At 41.0% G+C, this 20,061-nt stretch overlaps 1 protein-coding gene across 1 annotated transcript in view; it reads right to left on the bottom strand.

Annotated features, from left to right (window-relative positions):
* Window positions 1-20,061, bottom strand: part of pcloa (piccolo presynaptic cytomatrix protein a) — a gene marked incomplete at its 5' end in the record, with an annotated part of 57,400 nt that overhangs the window by 25,122 nt on the left and 12,217 nt on the right. The window contains 7 exons of the mRNA XM_079818103.1: window positions 1,321-1,396; window positions 1,487-1,575; window positions 2,622-2,690; window positions 4,003-6,055; window positions 7,207-8,750; window positions 9,058-13,297; window positions 13,475-16,075. Of these exons, the coding sequence (XP_079674229.1) occupies window positions 1,321-1,396; window positions 1,487-1,575; window positions 2,622-2,690; window positions 4,003-6,055; window positions 7,207-8,750; window positions 9,058-13,297; window positions 13,475-16,075 (10,672 nt within the window). The remainder of the gene's footprint in view (window positions 1-1,320; window positions 1,397-1,486; window positions 1,576-2,621; window positions 2,691-4,002; window positions 6,056-7,206; window positions 8,751-9,057; window positions 13,298-13,474; window positions 16,076-20,061) is intronic.

Here is a 20,061-nt window from a genome sequence, read left to right as displayed (position 1 = left end):
TATATCACATGTTATAATATACAAATCCAGATCTCATACAAGTACTTTTTTTGCAACATCTTGAATTTTTGGAGCATTTGTATGCATTTTGGTGACATTTTCGACACAATCCCTCATTAATTTCTGGACCGGCACAATAAATAAATCAGAAATAAGTTAAGTAAGTTTTATATCCAATCACATTAATGATGTTAATAAATAAATCAGAAAATGCACTGGCAATTTCGTAATATCCCAGCAGTTGTGGTCTTGAAACAAAATCCTGAGTCCTCTAAGTCTAAGACCGAGACAAGTCCAAGTACAAATGTGGTCGAGACTGAGACAAGACCTTCAAAAAATGGTCTCAAGACCAAGACCAGTCTCGAGTACTTCAACACTAGTGTCTAAACAGAAAGTGACATTCAAAAATAAAACGACCCTATGAAAAATATTCACTAGTGTGAAACATGACTAGACCCCCTTTAATAACCACAGAAACTTCAATGGCATTAAAAGGATGCTTTACCCCAAAATAAAAAAATATATATATATTTTTTGAGTGAACTAAGATTGTATTAATTTGCATTGCAACTCCCAATTTTAAATTACCTTTAATTTCCATTATTTCCACGGATTAGTTGTGTGACATACATCCTCTATTCAGAATCACAGACCCTTCCATCAAACTAATTACCAATGTACACATTACCTTAATTACAGTGCAACAAATCCCCCAGTCACACCACAGTATAGCTATAGTCTTATTTACTGTCTTTTTTTAGTCGCTTGTTTGTTAATCAGTTTCTAATTAAGAAGATTATCCAATTTGTGCATTACACGCCATTTTGAGCTTTGATGACTGATGAAACTGGAGGGATGCCAATCTGCCACATTGCTGTGTAATGTCTGCCCTCTTCTAATACTTAAAGGAACAGTGACACGGGATATCGAGGAGGATCAACCACATCTATGTGACATGCCAAAGCACGAGGAGGGGCTAGACTGCTGATGTGCTTTTGCTCAGCGGTTTTGTCTGTTGACATTTTGTGTGCAATGGTGTGGCAAAATAGCACCACAAGAGGACGCTAAAGGGAAATTAGAGGAGAGATAATGTGTTGTTTAGTAGTAGGCATAAAATAAAACTGTGCCAATGCAATCTCAGCATGGTGAAACTAATGTTTGCATAGACATAAGCCTCGGGCATCTCTCTATGATGGCCTGGTAAGCGAGCAGATCCTCTTTCACCAGGGGCAGCTGTCCTAAACGTCTGTCTACATAGTTGGAGCAAGTCAGGAAGCCAAGCAGCACAGCGTTAAGTATTTGAAAGGTTGCACGTCTTACCTGATACACTACGATCTTTGGGATCTCTCTGCAGCTTTATTCTGGTATGAGGAAACGGGTAGTGTGCTGACTTTCCCTAAAGGGACATAAAATAAGCACAGTCAGAATTCATTTTCATAACACTAACATGCAATATGTTTCTGAAATACAGTGATATGCAAGATACCTGTCTTCTGTCCACCCCTTGTCCATTTTCTGTGCGTCCGTCTCGTGGTTTTTCAAACCAGTCAGTTTCCTCCCGTCGCAGATGGTACGCTTCGGATAAACAGATGGAAATTAAAACGTTAAAATTCTTGCTTGCCAATCTGTTACAACAAACCACTAAAGACGCTCTGGTAAAATCAGGTACTAGAGACAGCTAGGGTACATATGCAGTCTCAAATTTAAACAATATAGAGACATCTGGGGCAGAAAAGGAAATGGTTATATAAAGTAGAGCAGTTATTTTTGTATGCAAACCTAAAACTAATACAAACCCTGAGGACACAATTCTTCAGATTGTTTTTTTCTATACATAACGCACTTAACGAATTCTGTAAGAAGATTAAGAGCAAGTCTGCTTGCTACTGTACCTACCCTTATACATCTTAAGTTTTCATGAATAGGGGTTAAAGACAGACAGGGGTAGGAAATATTTTGGCATAATATCTTGCATTGATGTTGGGTCTTTCAGCTACAGGGTGGAAAAGGTTTTTTTTTTGCGAGCATTCCTTTCTTGGGAACTTTCAAAGGCAATAGATGTATTTGAACAAGTGAATAACTGACCTCAGGTTATCAAGAGGAATCAACATTTAACAATTTAAAGATTACTGTGTTTACAGACCTGACATTCAGATGTAAAATGATATGATAGATGTAGATCATGTTACACGCTAAAACACTACCACATAATTGTATTATTGTGTATATCTGTGGTCATTTTGCCAGCTTTATGAGCACGGCCAGTTTAATTATGAAGTCAAAAGATTTGATATGCAAACTATTACTATTTTTACATGAATGATGTTTTGTTCACCAAATTGGTGAAATTGCAGCAGTTTAAACGGAGAAAATGAGTTATTTTTGGAGAGAAGGAGTGTGAAATTCCAATTTAATCACAGATGGAAGATCTGTATTCACTAACACAGCATTACATTATTGTGCAAATTCATCATACTTCCTGTAACATGTTGTTATGGAGATGAATTTGTGGTCGATTTGGTTGCCTAACAGCTTATGGGTGATTGGCGGGTGGGTGGTCATGGTAGCGGGGATTGGGGGAGACGGGAGACGTGCAGGAGTCTAAGGTGGTTATACTCTACCGTTTGTGACATTCTCATGTGAGTTTCCTGGATCGTCTCTGCACAAACCCACCAGGGATTCACTTAGTGCTGCAACCAAGGCAAATGCATTTACTTCCAGATGGCACATATGATGAACACATCATATGCTGTTACATGTACGGGGTAAGTTACTACATAGATGAATAAAAGAAAATAACACTATAAAATTGATGAGTATTTTGGGTCTGAGTTTCAGGTTTTGTGGTTGTGTGATTGAGTACAAATGACAATATGTATGTTTTTTGTAACGTACAGTGCAGCTAATGTAATTTCATGCATTTGTAGTTAATGAGGCGAGGGAGCATGCAATGCATATAAACATCAGTCTTGAAACTATACTTTAAATATCATTAGAAATCAAAAGACAAATATTGACACAAAAATGAGAAAAAAAGCATAGCCCTTTCTATTTGAAGGCATTTATTAGTTCCTGGAGTGCAAAAGAAAGAAAATGAACATGCAGGAAAGTGAAAGAGTTTATTCAAAACCAGACAGGAAGAGACATGCAAATCACTCGTGCTATTTATTAAATGAACATCAAACAGGCAAACACAAACTGCCATGATAATTACTCCAGGAACTGCTAGCAATGCATGAAGAGTATCATCTATCACAGAGAAATAGATGTATGAACTATGACATTTTGTATATAGGCTTAGGCTAAGTTTTTTTTTATGGAAGGAAACTAATTTAAATCTTGACCTTATACAGAACAAAATCAAAATATCTGGTTGAATTTGTGCATATAATTGAACATATCTATAAAGCAAGCTAGAGGAAGAGAGATTCTGTGTAGTAATATTATGAATAATGCTGAGAAGATTTTTACTAGAAGGCACTTTAAGATAACTAGACAGACATCTAAATCATAAACATATTCAGCTCAATTGTTAACAAGCAGCTTAAATAGAAATTTTGAGGGTCATAAGGCTATTCCACTGCTACTGAAAAGAGATTTATAATAGGTCCTGCCAGTTTATGTTTAATTTGTTCCCTCATTTATCCCATTCAGATAGCACATGTACATATTAACTGAACATGCAGAGACTGAAAGCATGCACTATAAGTATTCACACAGAAACAAACAAAAAAAAAAAATCACATGCAAAATGTTTACTTTAACTGTTGCTATACCATAAAGATTTGTACTATAGAAAGCCAACTGACATTGGGATTATTTCATTAGTTGAGCATAGGGCAATGAAGCTTAAACAAGACAGAAAAACATATATATTCAGAGAATTGATGCCTTCATATAGACAGGAATGAGCACGTACATGATGAGACACAGATAAATAAAAAGATGGAACTGTGTACGAAGAGTCACTCCAAGAGGACAGTCTGTGGACAAACAAATTACCTTCACTATCAGACATGGTGCCCTGCAGATCATCCATTAGCACATAGCCACGTCCTCTTGAAGTATCTTCTCTGAGATGTTGTTGTTGAGGGTCTTGGAGGGACAAGCATGACCCAAACTGGTCACGGGAGTCTGCAGATATGGGTGGGAGTGGACCTGCAGATGCCCGTGCCATACCCATTGGCTGACCCACCGGACTCAGTGGGCTCTCTTCCTCTGAGTTCTGTGCCACAATAGGGATGCGTCCACGCCCACCTTGTACAATGGCCAGGCTTGTAGGTTTTGACCTGCCTGATGGAGTCTGGAAAGCTGAGGTCTCTGAGGAGGGATCACCTTCAGCTTTGAGTCTCAGAGAAGAACTTGAGATGTCCCTTTTAAGGGACAGGTCAAGGCCATAAACAGATGAGGGTCTAGAAGAAGGCCGTGACCTGCTTCCACTGGGATAAGCTGAGTCTTCAGCCAAAGAGGATCTCATGCCTGGGCTGAGATTCAGGCTTTGGCCCAGATTAAGTGAACCGGCCAAATTAGCTCCTAGTGTGGAGCCCAGGTATTTCTGCTGTTCAGCAATATTCTTGCGAAGCCCAAAGGTGATCTCATCCTGCAGAAGTCTGCTTGACCTGGGAGAAGAACTACTGGACCCCAAGTAGCTAGTGTAGTCTGTTTCTAGAGCCCTGGTGTCCTGGATTGAGGAATATTTGCCAATGTTGCTGGTGTTTTTGTGTTTCTGGTAGAGCATAGATGTTGGGAGTTGCTTGGCAGCCTGTTTTTCTAAGGTCAGTCTACTGATGCTGTACTTCTCAGTTTTAGGGTAGGCCCTGTAGCTTCCACTAGACACTCCAGTGCTGGGGGTATAGTGATGTGAGAGTCCAGCAAGCTGCTCTAAGCTTTCAGTTCCCCCTGTGCTTCTCCTGAACTCCTGTTTCAGTTGCTGTTTTAAAAGCTTCAGTTCAAATGGTTCTTCCATTGGGTCCTCTTCATCCTGGGCCTTACCATAAGAATGAAGTCTAGAGGAGCTGCCCAAGTAGTCTGTACCAACATCTGCAGCAGCGTGTCTCAGAAGACGCTCTGCTTTGGCCAGCTCCCTCTCAGCTATACCATAGCTGGTGGATGAAAGGCTGCCAGTGCTCTTTGCAAGTTCTGCTGCATCTTCTAAAAGCATGTAGCTACTTGATGTTTGATGTGGATCTAAGTCTGCATAGAAGGAGTCAGCAGATACACTGGACATTGGACTGACTGCCAAGCTGCCAGCACGCTCTTCTAAGCTATGCAAGTCAAGATGGTTGCCATATTTTCCTCCTAAGTAAGATGAGGTGTCATAGTTAGTGGCCATTTTGGTAGACTCTAATTCAGAGAGGAGAGCAGCTTGTTGTCTGGCTTTCTGTTGGAGCAAGAGCATTTGGTGGTAGCTCTGTTGTTGTGAGGCAGTCAGAGAAGGAACAGAAGAGTAGATGGACTGGGATTGGTATGGTGACTGAGGCTGGTACAGGGACTGCTGGTACTGTGGGTACTGGTACTGGGAATACTTTCCATACTGGTCGTGCTTGGTCTGTGGAGGAACAAACTCATCAAGTTCTGACTGTGGTGCAGTACGTGGTCTCTCAAGCCCATGTCCACTGACCTCCTCTCCACTTCTCGTCTCACGAATGTTGCTCACCTCACTGTCAGACATGTAGTCACGGTCCTCTGCAACACTCTGCAGATAGGCCCTTTCCCTTTTCTCCCTTTCTTTGAGCAATGCATCCTTTCGTCGATTAATGCCCATCTCCAGGTATCGCAGTTTGGCATCAATCTCCTTTTCTTCCTCATCCAGTTCAGCTTGCTTTTTACGCAGTTTGGAGGACTCTCTCTCAACCAGGTCAAGCTCACGGTCAATGTCCTGCAGAATTTTTGCTCGTGCCATGTTTGTGCTCCGGCAGAGACGGCGACGAGCTGAGCCCGTGCTGTAGGCTGTTTGCCCAGCATTGACAGCTTCTTCCTCAGAAGGTGGGTTTGGAAGGGTTCTTTTAACTTTCTTTTGGGTGCCAGACGGAGTTCCACTTGGAGATCCCTTTGCCTTTGGAGGACAAATAAAAATAGCAATATCAGTGTAAAATGATCAAACTGTTTTTTAAAACTTCTTTTTAAGCTGAATTGTTCATAGGAACAAATATAGTGCTACATGCCCTAAAGATGGTTTCATAGAAGCACTTTAAAAACAAGCAAACAAACACTTGAGTTTTCCACTTCGACTGAGAATAAAGGAGAATGGTAAAAAAAAGTATCTGGAGGATTTTGTTCACTCATGAAAGATAGCCCTTGAGGATAGAAGCACAGCAGATATAGAGTATGTGTGTGTTTTTCTGCAATGCCTTTAAAAGGGCATTCAATAAACACTGAAAATATTATACAAGACAGCTAGCATGTCAATGACAATCAGGCCTGACAATAGGACAATAACACAATTAATCCAAATTAATTGAAAACTGAAGAATAGCAAGATATTATTCTTTTTTTTTTTATCAAACTGCTTCATGACATTGAAACCACAGAATGAGAAAGTATTACTTAGAAAAAGCAAGTACATATTTTGTTGAGATGAAGCAGAGATGAGTCTTAGGCTATGTTCACACTGTCAGTCCAAATCCGATTATTTGTGTATCCGATTGGAATCTGATCTAAAATTATTGACGTCCACACTGTTTTTCACAACTGTTCAGATCAAATGTGTGTGTCTATGCAGCTCCTTCGTTTTCCGGAATAACTGCATTGGCTTCAATGGAAATGATGTTGCGTTGGTAGGCATAAGCCAAAAACAGCAACAACAACCACAACATAGAGGGGTTTGCAATACAAATGTTGTCTTATTTACAACAACGACACTGTGCAGCCGCCACGCACTGGACTACTGTGTCTTCTGGGGCAGTGGCAAAACCGTAGGAGGCTGGTATGAACGGCTTTATTCCGTGCTGTCATTACGTTATATTGTCATTTTCTGCTCGACTGGCACTTTGCAACAACAGAAACATTGTGTAAATGTGTAAATTGTAAATGTGTTTTGAATAGGATTTCAAACCACATAAACCACAAACCATTAATGTAGCTTGAAACATTTCATGTGATTTTTAGCAGTTCACACTTGCTAAATCGGATATGCACAAAAATCGGATTTGGATTGACAGTCTGAACGTAGCTTTATACAAACTTATAAAATTAATGTATACTCACAGAATAACTCTCAGAAAACTGGAAACTTGCTGCTGCCCTCTCTTCTGCAGTTGGGCTCATGGGTTTGGGGTCAGACATTGACCTTTGTATGACCTTGGGTGCCCTAGGACTTGTTGGTGGACCTTTGGATAGATCTGTGGCAGAGCATATTCTCTGTGGGCTTGTGTCTCCAAGGGATTTCTCATAGGACAAATACTCAAGGGATTTGCTAGGGGATACACAAGGGGAAATTGGAGAGTACAGAACTTTTGGGGATTTGGGAGGACCTGGGGCAACCTGGAGAGTGGAGGCATCTGCTTTGAGGTGAGGGGACTGGCTTATATCAAGTGGAGTGGGGCGTCTCTTCGGAGAGGAAGTTCTATCAGAGTCAGGATAATCTAATCTAGCATCTACCTGTACAGAGTGTCCCCTTAGTGTTCCAGAGGAGTCTGTTTGGACAGAGATTTCAGTTAGGGCCTGAACTGAAACAGCTCCTCTTTCACCTATGCCATTTTTACCACCACGTGGTCTACTGCGCCTGCCTCGAGTAGGAACTTCCCATTCATCCTGGTCTTCATCATCTGTCTGTACACAGCTGTCAACACTTTTCTTTGTACTTTTCTTCTTCCTTCCTGCAGTGTAGGCCTTTTCAGTGTTATCCTCTTCATCAGTCTGGCAGCCACTGTCCATCTTTCTATCTCCTACCACAACAAGGGCCTCTGGCAGGACTTCACTTGGATACATTTGCCTGAACTTCTGTTCCTCCAACTGCTGTCTGAGCTGTTCTTGGAGTCTTTGGATCTGCTCTAGCTGCTCCTGTTGCTGAGCATAAGTCTCCTTTTGCATCAGAAGGTGGGCCTGTCTCTCCTCTTCTTGCTGACATAGTATGTGTTGTTTCATGGCCTGGAGTTCTTCCAGCTCCTTCTGCACAAGAAGCTGTTCCTGCTCACGGAACCGCTGTATCTCCTGCCTCTCCCACTCAAGTTCTTCAGCCAAGCGCTGCTGCTTCATCTTCTCTAGCTCAAGAAGCTCACGTTCCACCTGGTACTGTCCATCTCCTGGAACCATAGGTGAAGACAGAGCTTCTAAAGAGGCTGCAATTGCATCAAGTGAAGCATTTGTGTAGGTGTCCACTGTGGTGACTGTAGAAACTACATCTGAGAGAGTTGTGGAAAGGCCAGCCTTTGAAACACCAATCTCCAGATTTAAGGGTAAGTTGCGTTGTTCTTCTGCTGTGGTTACAGCAATGGTTGAAAGAAAGCTGTGTGATCTAGTGAGAGGTTGATTCTGTAGAGTTGACAATGATGGCATGGTATCACTTGTGTGCATGCCTGATAGAGTATTGTAGGATGTGCTGAAGATAGAACCAGGCTGGGTGGTTATAGCATAAGTAGAAGGAACTGGTGCTGCTACAGAAGAATAAACAATGCCATTGGAAGATCGTAGGACACTAGAAACCCCATAGTGGGTCCCAACTGCTGAAGTAATCCTGGCTTGTGTGTACTGTGGAACTGTCATTCCAGTGCACACTCCTGTTGATTTGCTTGAATAGTCCACAGCTTCACCTGTTAAAAGTTCATTTTGTTAGATTAAAGCTCAGCGCATTAAAATAGTACAATGGTAACAGCATCAAGGCATCCATGCAACAGCCAAGGGATGAAAAATGAGAACAGCAAAATGTATATTGAATAGCATGCAGCAACATGCAGACACACCCCCAAAAATGAGAGCATGCAAAATTACTTCCCAAAAAAGAGAGCATGCAAAATTACTTTCCAAAACAAGAGAGAGAATAAAAAAAAAATCAGCTGGGAATAAGTAGAGGTAACTCAAAATGATATTGAGAAGAAAGATCTTCAATCCCGTACTGACCTGTCACTGACATTTTTCCAGATGTCAGGTCTACAGCACCTTCAGTGGCCGCCTTATAATCAAAGCTATGCTTACTTTTATATAGGAAGAGACCAGCCTCTGCCAAGTTTGTGTCAGACATTGAGGGTTTAATGCCACCAAGACCTCTCATACCATAAGGAGTACGATCATATTGATAATGGTCATCTCTGTATCCGAAACGATCCTCTGGTAATGGAGTTGAAGGCTGCTGAGTTGTACAGCTACTGGCAAAAGGAAGCTTATAGACTACATCACAGCAAACTGCTCTTCTTCCAGCAGTAAGATCAACTGGTTTTCCATCATCCTCTGTAATTACAGCAGTGACCACCTCTGCAGTGGACCCATTCATTGCAACCATGGTCTGTGCAGGTTTTCCTGTGGTGAGATCAACTGCACCTGATAAGCCTAGATGAGGAGGTATAGTTGCACCAATGCTATTGTTTGCAATCGTAGGAGCTATTGTTACAGGAACAGAGTGAGTTTTACCCATTGTTGTAGAGAGATTTATGGGTTTTTCTGGTTGACAATCCACAGGCCTGTAAACAATTTGAGTCACAGGCTCAAAGGATTTAGCTGTTGTAAGTTGGAGAGGCATTGATGTAGACATAGATGCATCACTACCATAAGCTACAGTGGCTGTGCATGTGAGGATAGTGATGTTGTCAGTAACCACTGAGAATGAGGAAGTATCAGTGCTTAGGTTTACTACAGATGACTGCACAGCACTTTGCTGACGTCCACCACAATCAATAGCAAGGGATTGTCGTCTTGACTCAGAGGAAGACAGATCCACACCTTTGATGGATGTCTCTACATCTATCTTTGGAGTTCGGAGATCCACCACCTCACCAGGATGGTAGGCATGTCCATTCTGCACTTGAACTGGTTCAGGTTTTGTGTAATCTTGAACAACAGAGATGCCAGTGGCTCTTGGAATTGGATGTGCAGAGGGTGTTCTTTCATGCACAACAGACACTGTGGTTCTTTGGACTTCAGTGGTAACTACCTGAACACCAACATTTGGAGTAATTGACTGAGGCTGCGTTGAGGCTGAAATAGCCTCGTATACGTGACTCATGCTAGATACTACCTTCTCTGGACCACATATTTCTTGACTTTCAATAGATTCAGTAATTCGTGTGAATGCCAAAGGTACTCTAGTTGTTTGTGACTGTGGAGGTGGTTGAGGTGGTGAAGGAGGTGGTTTCTGAAGGGATTCTTGGCTAGGACTTATTGAGGCTTGAGTTGTGATACCTTCTGTAGGTGAACCGGGCTGAGATGGCAAAGTAATAACAACATATGTGTCACGTAAAACCTTTCCAAACCTGGGTGATGTAGGGGACTTGAGGGGAGATGTGGTTCCCATCCTACTCTCTGCAGATGGACTCAGATTAAGGACACTGTCTGCACTGCTTGTACTCAGTATGGTAGGTCTTGAAGGGGTTTGGACTGTAAGGGGTGGCTGAACACCAGCTATGGGTTTAGGAGCTATGGGAGGTTTAATAGTCTCTCCTGGTTTGTGACTAAAAGTTAGGCCTGCAGGGATGGAGGATGGCTTTGGTGGAACAGGAGGAGGAACATGGGGCTTGTAGGCTGGAGCAATAGGCTGTCTGTCCCCTGTGGTTGGTATGCCAACTGGAGTAGTTCTTGGGGGGACTTGAGGTGGAGTCTTTTTGGGATACACAGAGGGTTTGGGCAGTGTTGGAGGAGGGAGGGGTGGAGGAACTGGGATGTCTGGTTTTTCCAGAGATGCAGCTCTGCGTAGTACTGATGGTTTGGGAGGAACTGGTGGAGCAGTTGAGACGACACCAGGCATAGTAGATACTATATATTGCGGTACAGTGGACAAGGGTGATACACTTACAACTACTGGGACTGACGGTCTTGAAATTACACTAGGAACTGGTGCTGTAAAAGAGTCAATTTGAGTAGGGGCTGATGACTTAGACAAGTCAACAACACCTGTCTGCTCAATTTCTACATCTTTCTCTGTGGCATCACGTGAGTCACTTGATACTGCAGGTGATGCTACTTCTCTTTGTAGTGACAAATCATCTGCAACTGTCTCTGAGACTGATGTTTTCTGAAAAGCCTCACCCACATGTGGTTCTGGTTCAGTCTTTGTAGCTGAAACTGTAACTTTCTCAGAGTCAGAGTCAACTTTCTGTGTTTGATCAGAAATGCTCTCTTCACCAGATTCCTCTTCACCTGATGAACACTGTGTCACTCTCAGATCAGGTATAGGCAGTATTCTTCTTAGGGGTGCGGTCTCAGATTTCTCAACTTGTGCTACTGTTGACCTTTGTGCCATGCCACTCAGATCAGGACCTGCTTGAGTTGGACTGGTTCCTGGAGTCAGCACTGCTCTTTGCTTCTGCAGAAGTTCTTCATAGGCTGCCTCTGCATCTAATAATGGTCTTCCATCCTTCCTAGACTGACCTGTTTTGCTTGATGGCATGGTGTCTTTGCTTGAGTCAGTATCGGGGAATACAGTTGCTGGTTTAAGAACATCTTCTTCTGGCTTATTGTGTGTTAGCTCCTGTTCCTTAAGCATTATCTCTTTCTTTCTTTGCATCATGTCCTCATAAACCTCATCAGGTGATCTCAGGTTTTTTTTGGGTTTCTCTGACACAGCAAGATTGTCTGGTTCTTGTTCAGAGGATGCATCAACAACAAGAGACTCATACGCATAATCTTCTATCAGCATGCCTCCATAAAGAGATTCCTTACCCGGTGGGGGTTCGTTTCCCTCATTAGTTGGAGATTTGGCTTTGAGCATTATCTCTTCATATGCCTCATCCGCAGTTTTTAATGAATGCTTTCCCTTTTCTTTTAACTGATTATCAATGTATTGCTCATCTGTTGGAGAATACAGTGAAACTGAAGTTGGTAACTGATAGACTTTTTGGACAGCAACAATCTTTTCTGGGAGTATCTCAAAGCTCTCTGGTTCTGACTCAATGCTTGGGGAGAAGTCTGAGCAGGAAGACCTGCGGATTTCCTCCATCTCTGCTTCCTGTCGTAGCTCTTCTGTGGGAGAAGCATCCTCAATTGGTGAGAGGTTGCTTGGCGGAGTTTTGGGCCTTTCTCTCCTTCTCTGTGCCCGTATCTCTTCTTTGTCTTTCTTTGACTTTTTTCCTGAGCCCTTCTGCTTCTCCTGTTCTCTCAGAAGCTCCTCTTCTTCTCGCAGCTCCTCTTCCTCTGATGAATCCTCAATGGTAGGAAGCATCTGACCTGGCTGCCGGTGCTTTGCTTTCCTCTGCTGCTTGCCCTCACCACTAGACCGAACATGACTTGGGCTGCTGCTGTCACTGTCTTCATCAAGAGAAGACAAAGATGTTGGAGATGTTCCAGGGGTAAAACTGGATGCATGTAAACTGGAAGAGCCTTCACCTCTTGACCTGTCATCAGGAGAGTCTGTAAGGCTCTCTAGCTCACCATCATCTGATGTCTGACGTACAGTTGCTATACTGTTAAGCTCAATTGTTTTGAAATGCCGTATGCCAGCTCCACTGCCTACTGAAGGTTGTTCTCCTTTAGCTAGTTCTTCAATTTTAGTTACAGAAATAATACTCTTCCGTTCAGGCTCATCTTCTGGACTGATACTACTCTTTTTGAGAAGACGTCTGGCCTTGCCTGATTCACTTTTGTCTTTTTCATCTTTTTTTGCCTTCTGTTCTGTTTGTTTCTTCTCTTGATCTTTGATTTTACGTCTGGCAAGATTTTCTTCATCAGTTGGTGATGCATCTTCGTCTGCGCTCATCTCTATGATCTGCTTCCGGATAAAATCCTCTTCGTCCATTGGACTCTCCATTTCTACTTCGTTATTTCCAAAAGTATTTTTGCTTTGTAGTTTAGGTGAAGGTTCTCCCTCACTACTCTCCTCAAAAGAATCACCTTGGATATCAGTTGGAACCAGAAGCTTTTTTCGCTCTTTTTTTGGAGCATCGTTCCTTTGCTCTTTAGTTTCTTCATGCTGGTCATCCTCTGAGCTGGGTGACATTGGAGACATTGGCAAAACCTCCAGTCGACGCTTGACCTTTGGAGTTTCAGTTTGTGATTCCTCTTTAGATAATGTCTGAGCCTCTAGTATTGGAAGGACAGTACTTTCCAACTTGGCCAGGTCTGAAGGACTCGTGGGGCTGCTCTCTCTATCTTTCTCGCTAGGCTCCTTCAGTAGCTCATTTTCTTTTTTCGAGACAGCAGCATCTTCTTTGTTCTACAAAACAGAAAATTAATTAGAATTTGAGCTATTTTCAATGCATAATGAAAACATACATTATAATAAAGAAGAGACATTAAAAATAACTACATTCAAATAAACTTTGGGATACTATCTAGCCAAGGATCCTACAGTATGTGCAAGAAATACCTCTACAGCTACATGTACAGTTACCTCTCCAGATTCATCAATTTTATTAGGCTTTATCAATGGCTGTAGCACATCATCCTGTTTCTCCTGTGCTTCAGAAGTCAACTTCCCCTCTTCTGATTTGTTTCTTTCCTGTTGGCTAAATGTAGAGGATGGGGAGGCTAGTTCTACATCATGGTCTAGGCTATGGGGCACACATTGAGCTGTATATTCAAGTTTAGTTTTTTTGGTGATTTCCTGGTCAGTTACAACCAGTGCTTTTTCCATCAGCTCCTCACTGGGTAATTTATCTTTCTCGCTAGCTATGGTAGATGTTTCAACAGGGGTTTGGGCTTGTTGTGTAGACTGCATCTCTTCAGGCTTAATATCAATTTCTGCTTTTATGTCTTCCTTCTTACTAAACACAGGGGGTGAGAGGACTTCTATTTTCTGGTCAGTAAGACCCTTTGGTATGGCAGACTGTTCTAGAGCCTTTTCACTCACAGAGTCTGGAATCTGCCCAACATCCTTCTGTTTTGGCAATATTCTTTCTACCATCTCAGTTACAGAAGGGGTTTTGGCTTGTTGTGTAGACTGCATCTCTTCAGGCTTAATCTCAATTACTACTTGTGTGTCTTCATTCTTACTAACCGCAGGGGGTGAGGGGACTTCTATTTTCTGGTCAGTAAGACCACTTGGTATGGCAGACTGCTCTAGAGCCTTTTTTGTCACCGTATATGGAATCTGCTTAGTTTCCTTCTCTTCAGGCAATAATTGTTCTACCATCTCTGAAACATTTTTATTATTAACAGAGGACAGTTCATCTCTTATGACTATACATTCTTTCCCATTCTCTGTAATAACAGCATCTAAATCTGTTTTTTCCTCATAGACTTTATCTCTTTCTGATGTTTTTTGGTCTATTTTGGAATCAGCCTCTTGAAAGTCTGGAGAGCATGTATCCTCCATCTTTTTCTCTTCTTTGTTTTTATCTGAACTAATCCCTTGTTCAGAGAATGTGCTTTCAGGACCAAATTCAACATTTTTGTTGTCAGAAACAGTCTTAATAGTGACTTTCTGCTCTGTGTTCTCGAGTATCTCTAAATCTCCACCTGCTTGCTCCGGCATATATTTTTCCAGCTTTGTTTTATCTGTGCTCATCTGTTCCTTTTCCAGTGGTTTATCCTCTTTTTCCTCACATAGCTCTTTAGTGCACGGCTCCTTTGGATTATAATTTCTAACATTTACAAATCCATTATTTTCTGTGAAGTTGAGCTCAGCAACTGGAGATGGTGAGGGCACATCTAACGGTGTCTGTGATGTGTCCTCAACCTCTATCTTATCTTCTGTTAAACTTTTTTCAGAAGTTTCGTCCTTTTTATCTACAGAAATATCATTTTCCATAAGACTAGAATCTTTGCTAGTGACTTCTGACTTCTCAAATGGTTCTTTCATCTCTTGCATTTGTACAATAAGCTCTTCTGTGTCGCATACATTTAAATTGTTTTGGGAAGTTAACTCTGTATGGTCTGTAAACTGCTCTGCAGTTAATTTGTTTTCTAAAATGCCCTCCACTATGACCCCATTTTCCACACTTTTAAATTGATCTGCTTTATTTTCTGGCTCTGCAGATTCTTCTTGATCAGTAAAATTATGGGATAGGGGATCATCACTGGACTCAATCCTTGATGCCTCAATGTGTACAGAGGCCTCAGGTTTCCTCTCTGGCACATTCCCTATGCTACTCTGATCAGGATCAGTAGCTGCTGTCTCGATAGAGCTTTCCTTTACAGACATGTTATCTACTGCATCTACATTTGAGGGTAGTGTGAGCTCTTCAGATTGTTTCTCTCGAGTCTGACTGTGCGGTTCCTTGCTTATAGGAGAGCATGCATTGGGCTCTGTCATTACAATCTGTGTTGCTGGCTCTGATGTCTCAGTGTATTGTGGCTCTATGTCTTTCTCTGGAATAGCTTCCATGTCACAAATTAAAGGGGTCTGAGTAACACTATTAAACATAGGGGCTTCCTGGCTGCTTTCAGGCTCTGTTTCAACTCTGTTAGTGTGTTCTGGCTCTTGGACCTGGCACTGTTCTGGCTCACTTTTCTCTGCTTTCTGTACCTCTGCAGGGGCCTCAATTTGTTCTAGAGTTTCAGCCTGTTCGACATCTGCCCTTTTCACATCTGCTGCCTCTTCTGAAACAGGATGTAAGGGAGTGGCATCTTCGCTAACTGTTTGCTCAGGTGGAGTCGTTATGCCCTCTACATTTTCAGTCAGGGTGCCAAGTGCTTGTTTTTTGCTCTCTTCTGGTACTACCTGTGTATTCTTGGGTACTGGCTCTGCTGTAATCCCTTGTTCTGTTTCTGTATTTTTCACATCTTTAGCATCAACTTTGGCTGAGACTGGCTCAGACTTGTCATCCAGGGCCTGAGTTATGCTGGGCATTCGTATTAGCCCTTTGGCAGGGGTGGCAGTGGCAGTGGGTGCAGGAGAGGAAGGGGTGGAGGATACTGCATGGGCTGGGGAGGAGGGAGGGGTGGGTTCATGTTTGGCTGGTAGCTTGGATGGAGAAGGCGGAGGTGGCATATCCCCAAGTTGCCCGGAGAGAGCCCTTTGTGTCTGGCAGTTTAGGCAGAGCCATTCTTTCTGTAAAAAAAGGAATAATAACATATTTGAGATGAAGTATTGAAGGTCGAAGTGCTATTTCCATCCATTTCCATTCCTCTGATTCAGTTTTTCCATGTTGCACAACACAGTTAACTAATAAACTTCTAATGCTACAGCAAAAGGATAACTCATTCTATTTCTGGAGTGCCTTTTAAATTTATGTAACTTAAGAGATTGTTCATTTATTATTAATAGTAATGGGATGAAGTTTTATCAGCTCAATGTCAGAAAAACTTGTTCAGCAAAAAACTGCACCTCAACTACTGTTTAAAGATGCTAGTGTACAGTATGTGTGGGGTCAACATATATGTATGTATGGAGGTGGGTGTATTTGTTATCCTGTTTAGTCGCATACCCATTGCTAACCATGAAGTAAAACAAGCTAAAAGATTAAGCAGGTTTAGGCAATGCTGTGGGGATATATGATAATTCTCCAACTTACAGACATAGGATAGAAAAAGTTTATGTTTCTGATGGGAAATGTGTCTATTTGAAGCTAATTAAATCTTCAAGAAAACACATTTGAAAATGCAATAAAGGAAATGTGGTCTACAGTTTTTTGTGTAAACTAGTATCCTTTCAGCTTAATTTACTTTGAAAGACCACATGGGAAAAAATTCCATCCCCCACTTAAGCTGTGACTGTGATTTGATCACAGCTCAATTAAAACTAAACAACTGTTTATAATGGCTGTTTCCCCCAAACTATTGCAGCCCACAGGAATTTATTTAGAAAGATGTCCAAGATATATTTTCTAAAGAAAACACTGAAGCTGACGAGAGCTACCAAAAAGAACAATCCTTGAACTGAACCTTGTGGCGTCAAGCTGAGCACTCCTCAACACTGAATGCACCACAAATGCTAACGTCAGAGATGAATATTACATGTTCGTGGGGGATGTAGATGCCACATGCAGGCAGTCCTCTCATGAGGAATCATGCCCCACTGGCTGACGTAAATCCAGAGCGATCTATGTTAGGCTTCAGTGCTGAGGCATGCTTAGCTACGTTGTAGTTTTTCAATGGCTTTGCTGCAGGGTTTAGTCCGATTCTAGAGGAGGTCTGGGATCCCTGAGCCATGCAAGGGCAGAGACACTCTGAGAAAAGGATATTTAATTCCACACACAATGGGTTACATGGCAAGGCATAAGTGTACACAGACACAGTTCAAGGACAAAGACAAAGACACAAAATCCTAATGAAACCATATAAGATGAAATATAGTTGTGATTGTAACCTTATTAGAGGTACTTGTATTTCAGCATTATGTGGTAAGGTACATCAGAAGAGAAGGAAATATTATTCTTCGAAGGAAAAAATGACCAACAATTAAATGTTGAGTTTCATTAAAAATAAATTCAGTGCTGATGTTGATAAGTTGATAAATAGCAAAGCAATGATGAGCAAAAACAGATGTCTGCTCTCACTTCTACTGCAGCTTGAAAACAAAACATGGACTTTAAAATGAAACAAGTTGGGCTCAACTTCTTTTCATTTAATTCATCAGCAACAAAGCAATCTTCCCATGCGTCAAACTACAAATTACAGATCAGATGGAGCCAATGTACTGTAGATTTGGAACTGAATGGAAACACATCTGTCTGACTCGCAGGTCATAGACTTCAATTATGAAACATCAATTTTGAGTCATTTTGTTCAATCTCTGACCACAAACCTCTGCATGATCTGGCTAGCATACTCGTGTGTTTTACCAGCCTCACAAACTGAGGCATTAAATCCAGCAGCCTTAGAGGTGAAGAGACTGTGACTGATGCTAAATAACGAGAGTTCGAACAGTCACGTGATTTGTGGCTTGGGCTGAAAACACTGCTTGTCTCCTCACCACTCATTATTTTATATTTGCTGAGTTAGCAGACAGGGATATCAGACACAGCTACATGAAGCTTTTTATGAGGACTTATATAATCTATGTCAGACTTCTTTAGAGCACCCCAGGCTGCTAAGTGATTGTTTCTAAGATTTATTACAGATTATTTGGAAGGGAAATTTACCACATAGGATGTACAGCAGAGAAAAATGGGTATGGAAGAAAACTGCATGTAAATGCAATAGCACATTTCAATTTTATACTTTTACAGTGTAATTATATCCCATGAAGTTTGAATAAAAAAATGCAATCACAGCACAGACCAATTTGATAAAACAACTTACTACAACAGAGCAGTTTTCATGAAAATTAAAATTTTCAAAAGTACAGTAAGATAAAAATAACCCTATCCTGCGGAATAAATCCATCTCTCTTTTGTAATGTGATGCCACTTCAAGAGGGATTTTAGATGCTTGATTACAAAAGCTGCAGAAAAGGTTTTCCCACATAAATGTAGGCTATTCCTTCTATGGCACAAGAAACCTGGCTTGACTTCCAATTGAAGAAAACTGTGCTTGAAAATCCTTATCCAATGAGTACAGAAGAGGTGGGTGTGCTCACACTTAAAGCCAGAATTTGTGTATTTGTGAAATCAGTCAATAAAGGTGTGAAACAGAGCTAAATTTACTAAAAGCCCAAAGAAATCAACAGGCTTATTTTGTTGATGTAATACACTCCATTACAAAATGTAGCATGTCAATCATAGTTTCCATCATAAATTATTTACAGTTATATAACTGTAAAATAATATTAAATTAACATGGTAATACCTTCAGTAAGTATATAATCAGTAAGTATATACTCAGTATAAGATGCTTTCCAAATCTCTTGATTTAAATTCTTTTTTTTTAATGCCAATACAAATTTACCACAGTTTTACTATTGTGACAATAACTGAAATTTGGTGGAATCGGTGGTTATCATGTAGAATTATCCAAATGATCATTTGCAAACAGTACACACTAGTGTTGTAGTCTACTACCTAATCTGAGACCAAGTCGAGACCAAGACAAATGTGTTGAGGCCAAGACAAGACCAAGACCAGACCTCTTTAAATTCATAAAGATCCACATTACCACCTGAGAAATTACTTATTTTTAATCAATAAATATAATTAGAATAAGACACTATACAGAGGCGTTACCAATCAAATTAAATAATTAACAACAAAATTCATCTTTGCACAGCAGAGGTGGTCCAGAAGATGCATATTACAAAGGCATAAATAATGTTGAGAATAATGTTTTTTTATTTTTTATTATTTAATGTTTGCAGTCATGCTCAAATTTGTGAAAACAGCTCTCTTGCTCTTGTGATATTGCTTAATTATATAACACGTTATAATATAAAAATCCGGATCTCATACAAGTACATTTTGCAACAATATCCTGAATTTTGTGAGCATTTTTGAAACAATCCCTCATTAATTTCTGAACCGGCATAATACATAAATCAAAGTAGAAATAAGTTATTGATTGCATATGAAGCAGTAAGCTTTATATTCAAATCACATTAATGATGTTAATAAATAAATCAGACAATGCACCGGCAATTTAGTAATAACCCAGCAGTTGTGGTCTTGACCTGTCTTGAAACAAAATTCTGAGTCTTAAGTCTGAGACAGAGACGAGACCGAGTACAAATGTGGTCGAGACGAGACGAGACCAAGACCGGTCTCGAGTACTACAACACTAGTACACTAGTAAACATAGATACTCCAGCTGTACTGTAACTTGGATATATGGAACAAGCCTTTCTTAATTCATATATTTAAATGTGTATTTGAATTAAGTTTTCAAGTTAATTTGTTTGCACTTCTGTTGTACACACAGAAAAATCAAACAGATATGAAGTCACATTTTCTCAATAACCTTTCCACACACTTCCTCCTCCTCCAAACTCTAATATCATCTGCCGCCTTCTCTCTCACTCTCAACTCTCTTTCTTTCTCTCCTCCTCTCACATCCGCCACCCCTCTTCCTCTCCTTATTAGCTGCAGTAGGTCTGTGTGTGAGGTTCATACTTCCTGTAAGACTCTTTTGTTGGCACCATATGGATTTCCTGGTGCTGCCTGCATG

This window comes from Gobio gobio (genome assembly GCF_949357685.1).
Source record: "Gobio gobio genome assembly, chromosome: 5".
NCBI classification, from domain to species: domain Eukaryota; kingdom Metazoa; phylum Chordata; class Actinopteri; order Cypriniformes; family Gobionidae; genus Gobio; species Gobio gobio.
Note: the sequence above shows the minus strand (reverse complement) of the source record. Positions and strands in the feature narration are given on the sequence as shown.